The sequence below is a fragment of the Herpailurus yagouaroundi genome, unplaced genomic scaffold, assembly GCF_014898765.1.
Source record: "Herpailurus yagouaroundi ecotype Mexico unplaced genomic scaffold, PumYag 77, whole genome shotgun sequence".
Taxonomy (NCBI): Eukaryota; Metazoa; Chordata; class Mammalia; order Carnivora; family Felidae; genus Herpailurus; species Herpailurus yagouaroundi.
This window is the reverse complement of record NW_024412388.1, coordinates 55,903,315-55,922,705: the sequence shown is the minus strand read 5'-3', so window position 1 is coordinate 55,922,705 and position 19,391 is coordinate 55,903,315. Positions and strand designations below refer to the sequence as shown.

General features: G+C 36.4%; 1 protein-coding gene across 2 annotated transcripts in view; it reads left to right on the top strand.

The window, feature by feature from the left end:
• CUNH1orf141 (chromosome unknown C1orf141 homolog) overlaps window positions 1-19,391 on the top strand; it is an 80,080-nt gene that overhangs the window by 28,187 nt on the left and 32,502 nt on the right. The window contains exons 1-4 of one of the 2 annotated variants that reach the window (XM_040470583.1): window positions 691-1,307; window positions 5,980-6,071; window positions 9,411-9,568; window positions 18,939-19,051. In XM_040470583.1, coding sequence (XP_040326517.1) covers window positions 5,997-6,071; window positions 9,411-9,568; window positions 18,939-19,051 — 346 coding nt within the window. In that variant the 5' untranslated portion in view covers window positions 691-1,307; window positions 5,980-5,996. Of the gene's footprint in view, window positions 1-690; window positions 1,308-5,979; window positions 6,072-9,410; window positions 9,569-18,938; window positions 19,052-19,391 lie in introns of those variants that run through there. The other variant, XM_040470584.1, reaches the window with a different exon arrangement.

The window sequence follows — 19,391 nt, the reverse complement described above, 5'->3', positions numbered from 1 at the left end:
TCAAGGAAAGTTTCACCAAAGAGGTAGCTTTCATACTAGGATCTGATAAAGAATAGTCTTTTGACTGGAAGACATGAGAGAACATTGCCAGGGAAAGGAAATGCATGAGGAAAAAACACGCTTGGGGAAAAGGCAGGGTGTGTCCAGGGAATAGGAGTTGTAGAGTTTGGCAGAAGATCGGATGTGGTGGGAGATTAATTCCAAAGGTTGCTTGAGCCAAAGCCTGGACTGCTTTTTTCTGAAACATTTCATATGTCATCTAAAAAGAGCTTGCATGCTATTCTGCAGGTAATGGGGAGCTAGTTAAGGTTTGTGGAGCTGGACTTGGTCAACAATTCAGTATCATCAAAAATACAGTTCTTATGGAACTGTGAAAAATCAGTATTTGAGGGATGAAGAGGAAGATTGGGGTAGAAAAATTAGGGGCTGTATAGTGCAGTAATCACCTGAAGGAAGAGTGAAATCTGAAGGCCTGGGGAAGACAATGACAGTGAAATAAAAGCAAGAATCAGAAAAGTCTTGTCCAGTTGGGATCAATGTTGCCTCATGGTTCATAAAATCTTGTGAGAGACTACTGACCTGTTCTACCCCCAAGATTCTGTGAGTTAGGCTTCTGTGACCACATAAGATCCCTACATTCTAGAAGAGAGCATTTCCTCACAAGTGTAAGTACATATAAGAACACTTCAGATGTATCTGTATATATTTAAGAAGTGAGATCATCTCTCCCAACCCAGTTAATGTGTTGGTTGAAAGGGGGATGATTAGATCTATTTCCTTGAGTACAAACTAATTTGGCATTTTTGATGAGTCTCTAGTATGGAGACATAGTAATGTTCATCAGGATTTTTCCCTAAATACTTACCATATTTTTAAGGCTTACACTTGTGCTTTACAGGAAAGTGAGCTTTAGTTTCTTCTCACTGAACTCCGAATAAGAATTTAATAGAAAATTGAGAACAAAACTATGAAAAAATTAGAGAAAGAAAGGAAACAAGATAAGCATATGATACAATACAGAAGATACTGAATTGCTGGATTGAAACAGAAGATACAGAATTGCCAGATTAAAATAGAAGATACTGAATTGCTGAATAAAGTCTTGTTGTTTACCAAGACCCAAGGGGTTAGTGTAAGTAAAGTTAAAGAAGAATACTGTGGAAGAAGCAAGCAGGCAATTAGACATATGGAGACCATTGGTGATTGCATGATGGCAGGTATGGCAGAAAAAAAATGAAATGGTATGGAGATGGAGAATATGGATTTTGCAGGATTTATAAGTATCTCACACATCTTATCCCTAATAGGTAAGTGCCTCATTACTTGTATCTACTTATTTTATTTACCAAACACTTATATGTCACTTATATTCATTCAATTGGACCTGTAACAGTCCCATGAAGTAGGTATTTGCATTACTTCCATTTTACCAATTGGGCGACACAGAGAAGTTAAGCAATTAACCTACAGTCACACAGCTTATAAGTAGCAGAGCCAAGGATTCAAACCCAGGCAGTCTGACTCCAGAGTTTATGTTCTTAACCAAAATACTATGCTGCGTTTCTAAGCTTGAAGGTGGGAGAAAAAGTAATATTTTTTAATGCTATGGCTTGATCTAGAAGAACCTCAACAAGATTTGGACAATTATTTATGCAAACTCATAAATGTAAATGCTAGCTAAAACTGTCATAACATTTATAGTTGTCCATTTCCATTATGGCTGATGGCTAATTCATTCAGATTTTTAGGCAATAGGGATACAAAGATGAATTACACATGGTTCCTGCTTTCAAGAAACACATAGCCTAGAGGAGGAATAAAATAAGGATATCAAATGGTTTAATAGAGAGTGATAAGTACTTGGATAGCAGTATATATAGGATATTATGTGAGCACAGACATTGGACATTTAAATCAGTGTACCAGAGAAGGCTTCCCTGCAGAGGTGTTATTTGTTTGGGTCTTGAAGGATGAATAGAACTTAGAAATATAGGAAATGGAAGAACAACATGGTAGAGGAAACAGCAAGAGCCAAGCAACAAGTAAAAGAGGATACAACACATTGGAGGTACTGTTCATTAGGTGCCACAGTCCATTAGGACTGGGGTATCAAGTATACATGAGGAAGGAGCAGATGGAGTTAAACACTTAGAGGCCAAACTATGATTCGCACATGATGTATCAAGGAGCTTGACCCTTTGTCCTGAAAGCAGTAGGGATAGATTGAAGCTTTCATCAGGGAGAGGTGTGTGTGTGTGTGTGTGTGTGTGTGTGTGTGTGTGTGTGTGTGTGTTTTCTTGAGAAAATAAGTCAGACAAATGTGAAGGATAGAATGGAGGATAGGATGGATCAAATGTATAGACATATTTTGAAAACTATGGCAATAATCCAGGCATCAAATGATGGAACCCTAAACCGAGGCAGTAGCAATGTGAATGGTAAGAGAAGAAAAACTGAGAAGATATGTAGGATGTAGCATATACAAGATAAAGTGATTGTGTATGTTTAGGGAGGGGATAAGAAGGAGTTTTCCAGAAGAGTGGTGACCAAATCCTGTTTTGGGGAATAGCTGCATTAGAATAGCTTTAAAAAACAGATTCCGCACCTTCAGCTCCATAAATTCTGACTTAGCAGGACTGGGTGACAACTGGAAATCTGGATTCCTTAGAAGTTTCTGAATTCATTTGTCATTGAGAAGGATTGAGAACCATTACAATGCCTAAGTTTATGGGCTGGGTGCCTAAGAGATAACTATGTGATAATAAAGGTTGGAAGAGACTTTTGACTGAAGAAGAGGAAAGGTGTGGACAAGTTTGCTTTTAGATTAATTTGGGTTACCTGTAGGAAATCTGGGTTGAGCTAGGAACATAGGTTTGGAACTCGAAAGAGAGATTTTCGTGTGAAAGTAGATGGTGGTAGATGAAGCCAGGAGTTTGGGTGGTCATCCTGAAGAAAATATGGAATAATGAAAAAGATGGCCTGAGCTCTTAGAAACATTAGTATTTAAGGAGTGATCTGAGGAGTATTTCCATTTAATTTCCATTAAAATTAAAATACAAGTGAGATGGGAATGGACACAGATAAGATTTTGGCATGAGAGAGAGAAGTTGAAGTTCTTACTTGATGGTCTCTGTTTTCTTAGTGATACAGGAGAGCCCATCTGCCTTGCCCAGGAAGGTAATATCTATCAGGTCCAACTTCCTCAGTAAATTTGATGGAGTACCTAGCACCATATCTCTCTTGTAATACAGTTAGGTAGCCAAATGAAGAAATGAACAAATAAATGTATGCCATCAAATGATAATATATGCTCACAGAAATAGAATTCATGAAGTAGAATATGTGCCCATAGAAAAAGAAGTATGAAGTAGAAGTATGAAGCCAATATTCTGGAAATGAAATGAAAGTGCAAATGATTGAATCAAGAAAGGACTGAAACTCAGAAGGTCATATCGAGGAACATATAATGCAGAATTTAGCATTAAAGGATTAGTTTTTAGTTTATGCAAAGCAGTTGGGATACACTGTCATATTAGACCTGCCTGATACAGCTAAGCCCTTGGTACCCTTGGTATAATGATGAAAGTAAGCAAGTAGTCTAAAGTGTTTCCTCACCTCCACTTTATCCCAGGGCGATTTAGTCATTAGAAACCCCTGGCACACTGCCAAAGACTTATGAAAACATTTGAAAACTGAAAAAAAAGTATAGGCTTCAAAATATGAAAAAACTACAAAACTGAAATTAATAACATTCTGTCAACTTCATTAACTTCAAATTTAGTATTCATAAAACTGTCATTGACCCTTAAAAATAATTTGTTAATTAGATTTTCTCACTTCAAAACAAAAAAACTCATAGTTGGCTAAGCGTCCAACTTCGGCGCAGGTCATGATCTCACGGTTTGTCAGTTTGAGCCCCGCATTGGGCTCTGTGCTGACAGCTCAGAGCCTGGAGCCCGCTTCAGATTCTGTGTCTCCCTCTCTCTCTGCCCGTCCCCTACTCATGCTCTTTCTCTCTCTCTCTCTCAAAAATAATTAAATATTAAAAATACCTCATGAGGGGCGCCTGGGTGGCGCAGTCGGTTAAGCGTCCGACTTCAGCCAGGTCACGATCTCACGGTCCGGGAGTTCGAGCCCCGCGTCAGGCTCTGGGCTGATGGCTCGGAGCCTGGAGCCTGTTTCCGATTCTGTGTCTCCCTCTCTCTCTGCCCCTCCCCCGTTCATGCTCTGTCTCTCTCTGTCCCAAAAATAAAGAAACGTTGAAAAAAAAATTTTTTTTAAATAAATAAAAATAAAAATAAAAATACCTCATGATATGCACAGTGATTTGCCAGGAATCATATCATAGCTAAATAATTGACTAGCAAAATAATTTTAAATAAACAACATAATTCCTTCAAATTACAGCTGTGTGTGTGTGTATGTGTGTGTGTGTGTAAAATGTGATGATATGGTGCATCCTAAAATGTCTGTTGTGATGTTGAAGATGTGTGGAAAGTGAGAGGTGTAGGACATCTTACTCTTTAAAAGTACCTGCTTTCTGTTCCCTCTCACAAGGAAGCCGTGTGTCTCAGTTGTCCCTTGTGTCATTTATACCTTCCCCAAATTGGGAAACCCATTCACTTCAGTATGCTTGTTCCTACAGTTAGGAAAGCCTTTCTTTCCCTGATTGAGAAATAGAAATCTTTTGTCTCCAAAAAAAGAAATTTTGGAGAGAAATATGGGAGCCTTCTCCACCCCACCTTGAACTCATATTATGCGTAAGAAAAACACAGAAACTAAAATCCCTTTAGTTGCTTTTAGGATATATGAGAGGATTGGTTCCTGGATCACAAAAGACAACACATAGCATCCAGATAATCTAAAATGTCTGCCAAAATCTGTCCCTTACTCTTCAATAGGAGACCCAGAAAGTCCGAGGTACTCATAATTGTGCTAACACCCTTGCCTGCACATCCCGTCTCCAACTTGCAACTTCAAGTTATGATGTTTGTAACAAGGCAAACAATCTGCCTTGCAGCCCCATGGCTCAGAAGAGTCCAAGAGTAGAAAAGATAGTTAAGAGAAATCAAGTACTAAATAATGTGAGCTTTTGGCATAGAATCCTTAATCCTTGGCTTTTCATGTATTATTGTCTTTGTGTCTTTGTGAGATATTGATTGAATAATATGCAATATGGGAGAAATAGCGTAGACATTTTTGAGCCAGAACCTTAGTGTTGACGTTGATGTGCCTTAGAAATATTGATGAATTCAGTACTTCCTATGAACCATACAACTTCTACATTTAAATGCCACTGGAACCCATTCAATTCACTGAGCAAAAATATAGTGGGAGCTTTGGGTTAATACTCTGATTCTTGCCTCTACTCAGCTCCTCCTAGTTATTTGTGTTGCATTGGAAAGGTATTTTGTGTCCTGATGTCTAACATTCAGGTCCCCAAGCCTAATATGGACTGCCTGACCCCAGATGTAATTTTCAGCAATATTAATTGACTAGAGAATATTTATTATTATGGCAGTAGGACCCAACCAGCTTGACAGCTGCTCCTTCTGTGTGACTGATCGCCTTCTAAGTGCTGTATTAACAGTCTTGGATCATTGACCAATTTAATTTGAATGCAATTAATTATACAAATGTGAGCTCTTCACATTTACTTTCATTAAAATTATATCACAACAAAAAGAAAATAGATATAAATCAAGCCACATGCCCTTGCTTCAAGTATGAGTCAATTCTGGTTCAACTTCCCTTTATCATACATTTAAAAATTCCTAAGGTTCACACACATCTGGGAGTTCTGATCATGTGACCTTTTTGTCTAAAAAACTTGGGTACCCCTACAGTTCCATGACCTATTCCATGATCTCTACAGTTCTATTTTGTACCCCAAACAGAAATGTAAATGTGGATCTCTTATGCCTAAATATTCAATTATATTGTTTTGGAGATTTTTTCTTTTTTCTCCTTTTTAAATAGGAATTTACTGACTGAAAATGGCAGAAAAAATCTTAGAGAAGTTAGATATTCTGGATGAGCAGGCAAAGATGCTCTTGGCCAGAAGAGCAAAGGTTTGTAAATAAAAGCTAAAATAAAATTTAATCATTAAAATGTTATTTCAAATGTGAATGATTATCTTTATTTTTTAGTTAATGATGCAGTAGTATGGAGTTGTAAACTAATTTGTAAAAAGCAAATCATTATATTCAAAAAGTCATCTAGGTAAGTGTATACTATAAGGAATTAATTAGATATACAAGGTAACTTCTGGATAGCTGCCACATTATATTAGGATATAATGTATCCTAATATATATAATATATATATTATATAATATATATATTATATAATATATTATATAATAATATAATCCTAAGGTGATTAAGATAAAAAATCAAATAAGCAGTCAAATAGTAAATGTGACTACTCCTATAGTTCTCATTAATATGTTAAACATATAAAAAGTTATTTAATTGGTTTATTAAAAGGAAGAAAATATTTGGTATAGTTACCAAATTAAAAGTAAAGGTCATAAAAATTAAATAACATGAGACTTTTTAAAAATTCAATATAAAATGTTAATAAAGAATATAATTTTCAAAAACTAGATTTTTAGCACATATGAGCAATTTAATTTGGTTACACAAAGACTTGCAAAATAACTTAACAATGTGGATAAATGAGGCATGAAGAGCACAGAGTCTCAGAAATCAAGGAAGACAGCACAAAGAGGAACTCTGAAGTGACTGAACATATTTGTGAACCTGAAAATGAAAACGTTAATGCTTGAATAATAACCTTTCTCTTTTTTTCATAACTGTCTCCTTTTATTAAAAAAAAAAAGAGAAATATTGGGAAAACCAATAAATTCTTTCTGTCATTGCTACCCAAATTTTGAAATAGCAAACCAGGAGTAACTTACTAATGCAACCATATTAGACTTAAGCACCCCAAAGTTCACTCCTTTTTAATTTTCTTGTTTAAAATGAAATGTATTTTAGAAAATATAATCAGAGATAAATCTTTGTAGTTTGTCCTGAAATTTCCTTTTGTATGAATTTTAAGTTATGATTAGTAATAATAATTTTTACCTTTTTTACTAGGGTCTTCTTTTGTGTAAACCATTTCCCTAAACATTCTCATTTTGTGTTACTATGTCTAGTTCATGTGTTACTAATAGAGGATTTTCTGGAAATTCTTTTTAAGTATATACAATCAAATTTAAATTTTTTCTTATTTTTAATGTTATTTATTTATTATTTTTATTTTAGAGAGAGAGAGCATGAGCGGGGGTGGGGGCAGAGGGAGAGAGAGAGAGAGAGAGAGAGAGAGAGAATCTTAGGCAGGCTCCTTGCTGAGCATGGAGCCTAATGTGGGCTCAATCCCATGACCCTAGGAGCAGTTTTAAATATATACATATTTATATATATAAATTATGCTTAAAGGAAATTACATAAAGAAAAATTGTCTTTGGCCTCCTCAACTGCTTCCTTGAGGCAAACAAAATTTACCAATTTGGGTTTATCCGTCCACATCTTCTTTTGTGCTGTTACAAAGATATACAAATATTATCTATGTATGCATAAACCAATTTATCTTTACATATACTCACAATATAAATATACAGGTACACATACACATACATACACCTACATACATTTACGAAAGTGAATTGTCTCTATTTTATTTTTTAACGACCAAAAAATGAGATGAAAATATATAAATCACTTTGGTAATTGCTTCTTTATTTTTTTAAGTTTTATATTTTGAAATTAATGTCAAGTCATAGGAAGTTGCAGAGGTACTACAGAGTCCCATGTCCCTTTCACCCAGTTGCCCCCAGTAGTGACATCTTATATGGGTAGTGTACCATATCAGAACCAGTATGAATCCCAACCCTTATTAACATTGGCATATTACCATTAACCAGACTACAAATTTCATTTAGTTTTCACCATTTTTAAACCTGCCTTCATTTGTGTGTATAGGTTTATCAATTTTATCCCATAAGAGATTTGTGTAATCAGTACCACAATCAAGAGACAGCACGTACCCATCACCATGAAAGAACTCCCTCATGTTATTTTTCTGTATTTGTATCCATATCCGCACTTCATTCCCCATCTATCCCTGGCAATGGCTAATCTGTTCTCCAATCTTTAAAATTCAGTAATTTTGAGAATGTTATATAAATGGAACCATTCAGTATGTGAAATTTTGAGATTGACTTTTCACTAAGCATAATGCCCTTGAGGCCCTTTTAAGATTTTGCATGAATCAATAGCCTTATTATTATAAATAATGTATAAATTTTGTTGCTGAGTAGTATGCCATTATATGAATACACAGAGTTTCAACCACTCACCCATTGAAGGACGTTTGGGTTTTTTTCAGTATTTTGCTTTTAAAAATAAAGCTGCTTTAAAAAAAAAAGATTAAAGAGAGCTGCTGTGAATATTTGTGTACGGGTTTTTGTGTGAGCGTAAGTTTTCATTTCTCTGGGGTAAATGCCCAAGAATGTAATTGTTGGTGCAATTTCCATCTCTTAAACACAACAAGGTCAAGGCCACAAGGTTTGATGTGAGTTCCCCCTCACTGCTTCTCAGCCAGGAAACTACCTTCAATAAGCAAGCTGAGCCATTGTGGGATTTACCTCATTTGTTTCCCTTTTCTCAGGTTCCCCCTCTGCCTGTTCTCTAATGCCTGATTACAGTTGTTTTGTCTGGGTTTCTAGTTGTTTACAGCAGGAGGGCAACTCCTGTAGCGCTTAACCCTTTCCTGGCAGAAGCAGAAGTTCCTATCCTTTGACTTGCTGTCAAGTTTTTCATCACTTTATTCCTCTGGGCAATGCTGAGAGAATTTTTTAGAAAAGATTTCTGGCTCCTTAACTAACTTGTTAGCTATATCCTTTTCCCTCTTCAGTCCATCTATATAAATATTTGCACAAAGTCTTTTGATTGCTTTCTTCACTTCATTTCTGGCTTACGCAACTAGACAAATGTTGGAGTGATTCACCACGTGCATGGGGACAGCAAGAGCAGCAGGTTAGAGATCAACTTGCTCTCCTTCCAATAACTCTATGTATCAGTGTTTTCTTTGTGTAATATATAGGTCACTCTTAAATTCTGAATTTTAGAGTTAGGAGGGAGCCTTCATGATCATCTAGTCCAACATCCTATCATTTCATCAATAGGAAAAGAGTAGCTCAGGTCACACAGCAATGGTATAAAAAAATGTTGGTACACAGGCCCCCCAGCTTTTAATCTGTAATATTTTGCTATTAGTGACTGGCACATAAATTCTGTGTGAGTGCATAAAGTGAGACTAATTTCATCCTTTCCATACAGGGTTTTTCCTATATGAAAAGTGCTCATTTTTTTTTTCAGTGTTGTACTTTGGATTTATTGCAGAAAAACAGACTTCAGAGTCAAGTAAAGAAAAAGACTTTGGTTACACCACTGACATTTGATTTTCAGTTGGAATTTGAAGAGGCTATTGCTCCATTCACATCTAAGAACGTATCCAGGAGCACAGAAGACAAGTCATTTGGTATTAAAGAACCAAAAAGGTAACCATCCTAATTACCTCAAACTTTCAGTTGGACGTTTTTTGTTTGTTTTTTTTTTTTAACGTTTATTTATTTTTGAGACAGAGAAAGACAGAGCATGAACAGGGGAGGGGCAGAGAGAGAGGGAGACACAGAATCGGAAGCAGGCTCCATGCTCTGAGCCATCAGCCCAGAGCCCGATGCAGGGCTCGAACTCACGGACCGTGAGATCGTGACCTGAGCTGAAGTCGGAGGCTTAACCGACTGAGCCACCCAGGCGCCCCTTAGTTGGACGTTTTAAAGCATTACTGTAGATTTGTTTTAGATTATGTAATCTGTATTAAATGTAAGCTTTGTCAAACATAGGCATGTTTCATAGTGCTTATGAGTGACACCATACTCATTCAGCATTCTGAATAAATTAGTTTATAAAATATTTATTGTAGTTTATTATTACAGGTGTTATTAGATAGTAATTACAATTCTGGATTTTTAAAGAAAGACTTGTCTTGAATTCTATTACATTGCCCCAGATTAATGTCAGGATTTATTTCAAATTTTAGACCAATAGACTGCCAAAAGAAGTCCACCTGGAAAACCAAGTAAGGCAGTTTCTCTATGTACTTATAAGAGATAGCCTGAATATGTCATAGTTGGTCTTTCACTGGCATTGTGGACAGGCATAATGCTATATAATTTTTCTAGGCATCAGAAATGTAGAGGAGAGCCCAGACAAAAGAAATAGTAAGATGTAGAATCAATAGAACTTCTATCGTACCTTGATGGTAGTGTGGACACTGTTCTTACCTCATTTATTCTGTGTAAACACTCAGTGTGTTCAGTGCAGTTTTATAGATGAGAAGCCCATCTCGGTGGGGTTAGATAACTTGCCCAAGGTCACACAGGTAAGTGGCTCAAACTGGATTTAAACTCTAGCGGTTCGATTTCAGACTTGTGCTCTTTATCACTCATGCAACTGGATGAATGTTGGATGGCAAATTTATCACTACCCCATTCTGAATGTAGAATGGCTTGCAGGCTTTCGGGCTTGGTTACTAAGTGCATTATGACATTTTGTACTTAGGTAGAGAATATATGATGAAACACAGATTGGGGTAGAGAAGAGGATTACAGTGATAAGGTCTGAGTTTCATTTTGGATATATTAAGTTTTAGATGTCTGTGGGGCATTGAGGAGGGGGCATTCTTCTTCTAGGAAGCAACCCATTCTTGGCAGGAAGTCCTTTTTAGCTGTAACAGAATGATTGCTTAAGTAACAGAGCATAAGGCAGAACGTTTCTGTCCTCATATCAACAATGATATCCTGGTTATATGGGTTATATTGGATAAACTCAGTTCCTCTGTATCTGAAGATACAGTTCCTGGTAAGTTTTGTTAATTATAATTCAGGAGGCCAGTCTCCACCAGTGCTCTTAAGCCTCACTCCTACACTGAGTTGTGATGGCAGATACACTTCACACAGCTGATTCCTGTGAACACTAATGACAGAGATGCACTGCTCTAGCCCAGTGGGTCTCAAACATGGAGGGCTCCTTAAAACACAGAGTGCTGGACTGCACCTGCAGAGTTTTTGATTTAATATTTTTGATTCAGTAGGTCTGGGTGGGGCCTGACAATTTGTACATCTAATAAGTTTCCAGGTAATGCTGGTGCTGCTGGTCCAGGGACCATCCTTTGAGTCTCTGCTCTAGCTTATGTCCTGCTGATCTAGCTGCCCAACACCAACATCTGTTCATTCCAGTTTTCTTCCATAGTTTGCTGAATATCATAGTGCCTCTCAGCCCGGTGCTGTGATCACCTAATTGATATAAACCTTCCCAGGTTTATTTGTAGCTGTGCTTTGCCTTCAGACTAGTAGTTTTCAACCCAAGTGCACATTAGTATTACTTGGGGAGCTTTAAAATAATTGGATTCTACTTTAATTAGTTTGGAGTAGACCCCAGGCATTACTATTTTTAAGATTCCCCAAAAGATTCTTACATAAAACTAAGAATGAGAACTATTCAAATTCTTAGGGCTTTTTTTCTCAGTTACTCCCAGAGACATGTTTCCCATGTAACTATCAGTTCAGGATTTCAGCATTTTTCTGGGATAAATGGGAACCGATAAAATATTAAAGATATCTTTCAGCTAATCTGTGTATAGTCTCTAAGATTTCTCATTAAACACCAAATATACTCTTCTCTGCAACTTTTCATAAATGGACCTTTTACAAAAGAGTCATATTCATTTTAGCAAAATTCCCTTTTAAAAATTACCTGGAATAAAGATAAAGTGGGGCACCTGGATGGCTCAGTTGTTTGTGTGCAACTCTTGGTGTCAGCTCAGGTTATGATCCTGAGATTCATGGGATCAAGCACCCAGTGCTGACAGTGCAAGACCTCTGTGCTGACAGTGCAAGACCACCTTTGGATTCTCTCTCTCCCTCTCTCTCTCTGCCCCTCCTCCAGTGGTGAGTGAGCACTCCCTCTCTTTCTCTCTCTCCTTTAAAAAAATAAAGGAAAGACAAAGTGATTTCTCTACTACTTAAGCATTTAGTGCTGCATTATCAGTTGAAAATGGCAATTTTACTACTTATAAAGTGGTAAGAAATAGAAAACAAGTTAGGAATAAGGAGGTTGATTAAGGGTATTTAAATTGTCACTGAAAGTTAGGGGCGCCTGGGTGGCGCAGTCGGTTAGGCATCCGACTTCAGCCAGGTCACGATCTCGCGGTCTGTGAGTTCAAGCCCCGCGTCAGGCTCTGGGCTGATGGCTCAGAGCCTGGAGCCTGTTTCCGATTCTGTGTCTCCCTCTCTCTCTGCCCCTCCCCCGTTCATGCTCTGTCTCTCTCTGTCCCAAAAATAATAAATAAAAAACGTTGAAAAAAATTAAAAAAAAAAAAGAAAGCTCAGTAAATAATTCAAAGCTACTGAAGTTACAAAAAATAATATTTTTCTTTTTTTTAACGTTTATTTATTTATTTTGAGAGAGAGAGCAAAAGCAGGGGAGGGGCAGAGAGAGAGGGAGAAAGAGAATCCCAAGCAGGATTCTCTCAGTGTGGAAGCTGATACAGGGTTCAAACTCAAAAATGGTGAGATCATGACCTGAGTCAAAATCAAGAGTTAGACAGTTAACTGACAGAGCCATTTAGGCTCCCCAAAAATATTTCCCTTTAGATTAATAGATTAATAGGGACTATTCATTAGAAGAATTATTGTCCTAAAAATAAATCTATAATGAGACCTGTCAAAAGAATATTCCTTTTAGAAATAGTTTTATGACAATAGGATAAACTTGCATACAGAAAAGATAGTTAAATATTAATGAAGGATTCTCTTGCAGCCTACAGTGAAATTTAATTGGCCACATTCCTTCTTCCTTTAGTTCAATATGCATGTCTTATACTCTGTGTGACATTAGACTGGCACAGAGATTAAGAGGATGAGGTTTATAGGCCAGTTGCCAGGTTTGTATCTTAGCTTTACTTACTACTAATTGTGACCTTGGACAAGTTACATAACCTTTTGTGTCTCAGTATCCTCATAGTTACAGTGTGGATAATAATAGTATGTATTCCATAGGGTTGTTTTGCAAATTAAATGTATTGACATGTGTGAAGAGTTTAAAATTCCCCAACATACAATAGTCACTCAGAAAAAAACAAAACAAAAACAAAACCCAGCAATAAAAATATAAACTGTATTAAACATAAGGGAAGGGAAGGAAAAATAAGATAAAAACAGACAGGCAAACCATAAGAGACTCTTAAATACAGAGAACAAACCAAGGATTTCTGGAGGGGTATTGGGTGGGGGATGGGCACTTGTGATGAGCATTGGATGTTATATATTAATGATGAATCACTGGGTTCTACTCCCAAAACCAATACTGAAATAAATAAATAAATAAATAAATAAGCTGTATTTTTGAAATATGCAATCATATATTCTAATCATTAAAAATAAGATAGTAAATGAGATACACAAGCCATGTTTACATATGGCAATAATTTCTAAAATCTTAGGTAAAGTATGACTTATGGGTAAGTAGGGTAGGGTGGCCTGGGAACAGGAAGGATAGAGAAGACGGAGGCTTTTATGTGAGTAGACGCAGAGATTCATGCCTCATTCCTGCTGCCCACACCATTTCTCAGTTATGTAAGCACAGGCTCCTTCAAGGCCCCAGGAGGATTCTGGGAAGGTAACAACATCAACTCCAGCTCTCTATGGGGAGAGGTTCACTACTAGGCTGAACACTGCCTCTTCTCTGTACCTGGAAGAGGACTCCTTATTATTGCTCATACCTAGAGGAGCCTGACATTCTAGAGCAGGGCCTCTTTACACTAACTGCCCACTTGAGAGTTTTTGGAAAATATGCTGAGCCCTGCCTAAAGATCATGATTTAACTATGGGCAGGGGGGCGGTGCGGGGGGGATGTCTGGACATTGGTGTTTTTTCAGAGCACCCTAGATGATTCTAGTATACATCTAAAAATTTAAGAAACATTTCTAGAGGCCTCTTCATTTGTCACTCCTTTAATCAAGAGACCCTCTTATGACAGCTTGTTTGCCACTGATACTCTGCAAAAGAATCTTATCTGTCACTGACTGATATTACCTGAGTTTCAAATAGCCTCACCTTTATATGTGCTGAGGGAACTCACACTCATTGAAATGAGAGGTTGAAGAGAAATCCCTCATTTAAGGGGACTCATATGAAGGAGGGAGATAAAGACAATCAAAACAAGTGACTCATGATGAGGTAGATAATGGAAGAAACAGAAGAAAACTTAGGAGAATATATATCTTAAGGACAGAAATAATCAGGGAAAAGGGATTTAAAAATATTTCTGGATCAAAAATTGAGTAGGAAAATAAAAATAGAATACAGTTAAAAACAGTATTGATAGTCTAGAAGGTCAAATAGAAGCAATATCTTATGAAAATACAAAAAAAAAAAAGAAAATCAGATTGAAAAGAGATATATACTAAGATTTCAAGATATTCAACCTGGGAATATATACCTAATACATAAATCAGGAAAGTAAGAAACATAGTAAGGAAATAAAGAAATATTAGGGAAAAATGACCTTTTTTTGAAGACAGACTTGAATTTTCAGATCAAAAGGGTTACCAACTGCTAGACTTACAGTAAAATTGTTTAAGTCCAAAGGCAGAAAAATAATGGTTAATTACAAAGGAAAGGAAGTCAAATGAGTTTTATATGTCTCATCTGCATCTCTGAGGCTAGAAAACAATAAACAATTTTAAACTTTTGAACAGAATGGCAATCCAGGAATCCTCTATTTAGATGAATCATCATTTATATATGAGAACAAAAGAGAAATTTTTGGATATGAAAAACTAGAAGGTAATCCACCTATATATTCTTTCTGAGCCATTTACCTGGAGAAATATTTTATGCAAGTTAAAATCAAATATAATTAAAATAAAGATCCAAACTGGATGTCTTTATGACAAAAAAATGTAGTTAGAATTCTCCCATGGTACCAGAACGAAAGCTCTGGACCTTCGTTTCACAGTGGCTGTTCTGTAAAAACATAAAACATTCCAAAGCAGGGAAGTTATCCATAACAGATTCCTATTTGGGAAGAGGCAGCTTTTGAAGCAATCCCCATACTTCCATCTGAGCTGTGTCCTGCTCTTGGGTTTCTTCCCTTTATGCACCAGTGCCATTTCATATCCATTCCATGGATGTGCAGTAACCTTCCTTTAACTCCAGCCCATGCAGCACAAAATCAAGGCCTTTACCTATATTCCTTTAACTCAACTGCAACAGGGTATAATTTTACAGGGGATTTTTCTAAATATAAGACCCTAAAAGAGGGAATGAAGGTGGATGAATTAAAAAAATTACAAGCAGCTCAAAACCAATACAACTTATAAAGAGAAGATTTATGATTTTATGCTAGTGAATTAAACCATCAAATTTATAATCCAAGTTTAATTCTTTTTTTTGTTTGTTTGTTTTTCTTTTTTTTTTTTTTAATTTTTTTTTTCAACGTTTATTTATTTTTGGGACAGAGAGAGACAGAGCATGAACGGGGGAGGGGCAGAGAGAGAGGGAGACACAGAATCAGAAACAGGCTCCAGGCTCCGAGCCATCAGCCCAGAGCCTGACGCGGGGCTCGAACTCACGGACCGCGAGATCGTGACCTGGCTGAAGTCGGACGCTTAACCGACTGCGCCACCCAGGCGCCCCCCAAGTTTAATTCTTTATATTACATAAGAATCTAGTGCTAGGAACTCAATTTTTATTCTTAGGCTCTTAGCCTCCCATTTGTTCTTCCTGCTGCTGGGAAAAAAAAAATCTCCATGGATCTCTTATATTTCTGTACATCTTATGAGAAGAGGCACTGGTTACCTTGTTCCTAGCTTCTCAAGGATTTTTGTATAACAAATAGCCTTGAAAGAGGTAGTGCTTTTCTTTGAGCAAGAGCAGGTATGTTACTATTCATTATAAAAAATTTGGGTTCTGTAAGCTCAGGGTTCCACTCTTGTAACAACACACTATGTGTGCAGAAGTCATCTGGCCCTCTGCTTGTTGCCCTGTGGAATAGAGGCTCAGAGAACTGATACAGAAAATGCTATTCCTATCATGGTGAGTAATAAACAGGCCTTTGTCTCTGACTCAGGAGTCTACTTCTTTGCGAGCATAGATCAAACTGTGGCAGCCTAACTCGTTAGCTTGTAAGTAATGTCAAATCTCAGACCTTTCACACCTACTTTTAGGGAAGAAGCTAGAATGACAGAAACTGTGACCACCCTCCTCTCCTTCCTTTGCAAAATGAGTGGTAAAATACATTAGGCTCATTATTCAATGAGTAGGAGAACACCCTTATCCAGGTCCCTGTGAGCTTAAAAGAACTCTATTTCTATACCCCATTTATCTATCCCATAAGTCTATCTGCTTCTGGGCATCAGGATTTATATTTTAGTTATTAGTCAACTAAATCCTTAAAATTAATCCATATAATAAAGTTTTTAAGAAATAAAACAATATGACAAGAGGCTATATAAACTAGAAAGGAAAGTCAAGGTCAGTTGTGGACAGAGTTTGTGTATAATCAATCTTATAAACCAACCCAGCAAAGGATAAAACAAATGAACTGAAATTTGACCTCTTCTTATGTCCCAAACATTTTGCTAAGCAACTTCTGAACTTTATTTTACGTATTTCTTATACTAACCCTATAAGATAGCTATTACTGCATTTGGCCTGTGAAAGACAAATTCAGAGGAAATCAGTATTCTGCAGAACTTCACGTAGAGTCAAGATGCAAAGTAAGGTCCAACTCCAAAGTCCACACTCTCTAGTTCACCATAAGGAAATCCATATCCAAACATCTCTATATAGTCTTTGTAAATGTATTTGAAAAATACTTTAGTAATATAAGGATAAAAAAAATTACTCCTTAAGAAGACTATATAGCCAACTTCATCCTTAGGATGGAAGCCTTGACGCATTTCCATTTAAATTAGAACCAGAAGGATGCATATTCTCACCAATAAACTGTACTATTCTAGAAGTGCTTGCCAGTGATATTAAACAAGAACGTAATACAAAAATATAAATGTTTTGAAAGGAATAGATAAAATGTTTTATGAAAGTTAAATGAATGTTTACTGAAAAATCCAAAGAGAATACACTAAAATCTCATTGGAAATTATAAGATTATAAGAAAGTTTAGTCAAAATTTACCAGGAAAATTTGTACACTCAGCAGATGTTTATTACACATGTACTATGTGTCAGTCCCTATTCTAGGTGCTGGGAATACGAGTGAACAAAATCCTCACTCAGTTTATGTTTTAGGATAAGGTGGGGAGACAGATAATAAACTAAATGAACAAATGAATATTTAATGTCAATCCATTAGTGATAAATACTATGAAGAAAATGATAGTAAATTAAAGGAATTAAGACTGATAGGGATTACTATTTTAAATAGAGAAAGGGGCAGGAAAAATCCTTTGTGGAGAAATGGAAATTGAGCAGAGTCTTACAAAATGCTCTCTTATAACTTAAGGGAGTAACCCTTGGCAATCATTGGGAAATATTACAGGCAGAAGGATGAGCAAGTACCAAGGTCCTCAAGTGGGAGCTTAAATTCCTTTCCTCAAACCAAACAGTTGGAAAATTCACTCTGCTTCCATGTAGAGGTGGGGCTTGGGGAGGTGCACAGAGAGGCCTGAAAGGACATTCAATCGAAGTTCCTCTACTTAGAAACATGAGAACTGGGGACAGTTTCTGTCTTGGAGTGAGGATTTTGAACTTTATTTGAGTCCAGTAGGAAACATTTGGAGGGAAATGGCAATCACATTTATATTTTACAGATGCCACCATGGTTGCATTAGGAATAGACTGTAGGGGATGAGTGATAGCAGAGAGAGCAGATAGAAGGCGAGAGACACATAGAAGTAGCTCAGATGGGAGATGAAGGTGTCTTGGACTAGGGTAGAAGTAACAAGAAATAAAGTAGTTTGATTTGGGACATATTTCAAAGAAATATCCAGTGGGGTTTGCCAACAGATGGGAATGAGGAGTGAGAGAAAGAAATCAAAGATATTGTCAAGTTTTTGGCTTAAGCCTTTGGTTGAATGGAGATGGGGAAGCCTCAACAATTGGGAAGAAAGCAGAAGCAAAGATTTGGTTTTGAATGTGTTAAGTTTGAGATGCCTATGATATACCTAACTGCAGAAGTCATGTAGCAGTTGGATATATAAATCTGGAGCTCAGGGAAGAGTTTGAGGGCCTGGATTTATAAATCTCAGGGACATGAGCATATAGATAATACGTGAAGATGTGAGATTAGATATCAACTGAGGGTGAGTGTTAGAGGTCAGAAGACTGAGTCATGGATTACCCCAGCATTTAGAGGTCAGAAATATCATGAATTATGTAATACTATTAACTTTATTACATACTATCAGTAGTCAAAGAATTTAATGGAGAAAATTTCCTGTATGGTAAATAAATGCTGTGATCCTATCTAGTATGTTATTTTGGTATCTGAAGTGACCCTAACTCTGGGTCCCACCACTTTGACTCAGGTCTGACAATGTCTCCAATATCTCATTTAATGAATTTCCAGCATATTTTTTAAAGGGTTAATCAGCTTGTGAACTATAGTTTCCTAGGTGCCCTCAATCCTATGACAACAGTAGCTTACTATCTGTCTCTACTTCAAGTGATTATCACGAATACTTTCATCTCTGCCTTAGTACCAACATTTTACACTTTGTACTATAATAGTACTAATACAACAACATTCAATCTGCATTTTACCACATTTCTCAAAATTTATTTTTTAGATTAGTTTTGTAGATTTTTCTGATTACTTTAACTTAGATTAATTTTATTTTTTCTAGATACGTCTCCTTTAAAAATGAGCCTGAACCTACAAAGAGTGATTTTGAAACATTAAATTTAAGACCACACTTTGTACCAACAAATATAAAAAATCAAGAAAGCAAGTCAATAGGTAATGCTCTGCGTACCATATTTACTTCTCCTTTAACTTATTAATGAGTGGTTTTGCTTGTATTATATACTTTATTATTTATTAATGTATATCTTAAAAGCTCTTGATCATTGGATATCTCTGTGGAAAGAATTTTCTTGAAAGTATATGGTGTATAACTGCAGTGTGAAAGATTTCAGTGAACTATAAAGAATTTCCTAAGCAGTAGAGACGTTAAATATCAGAATGGACAATTTATGCAGTTCAAAAATTAAGAATATATTTTTATGTTTATTTATTTTTCTTGAAAGAAAGCTTCTGAGTTTCCTTTCAGCTCTACCCTAAGAGTTTCCTTATTGTT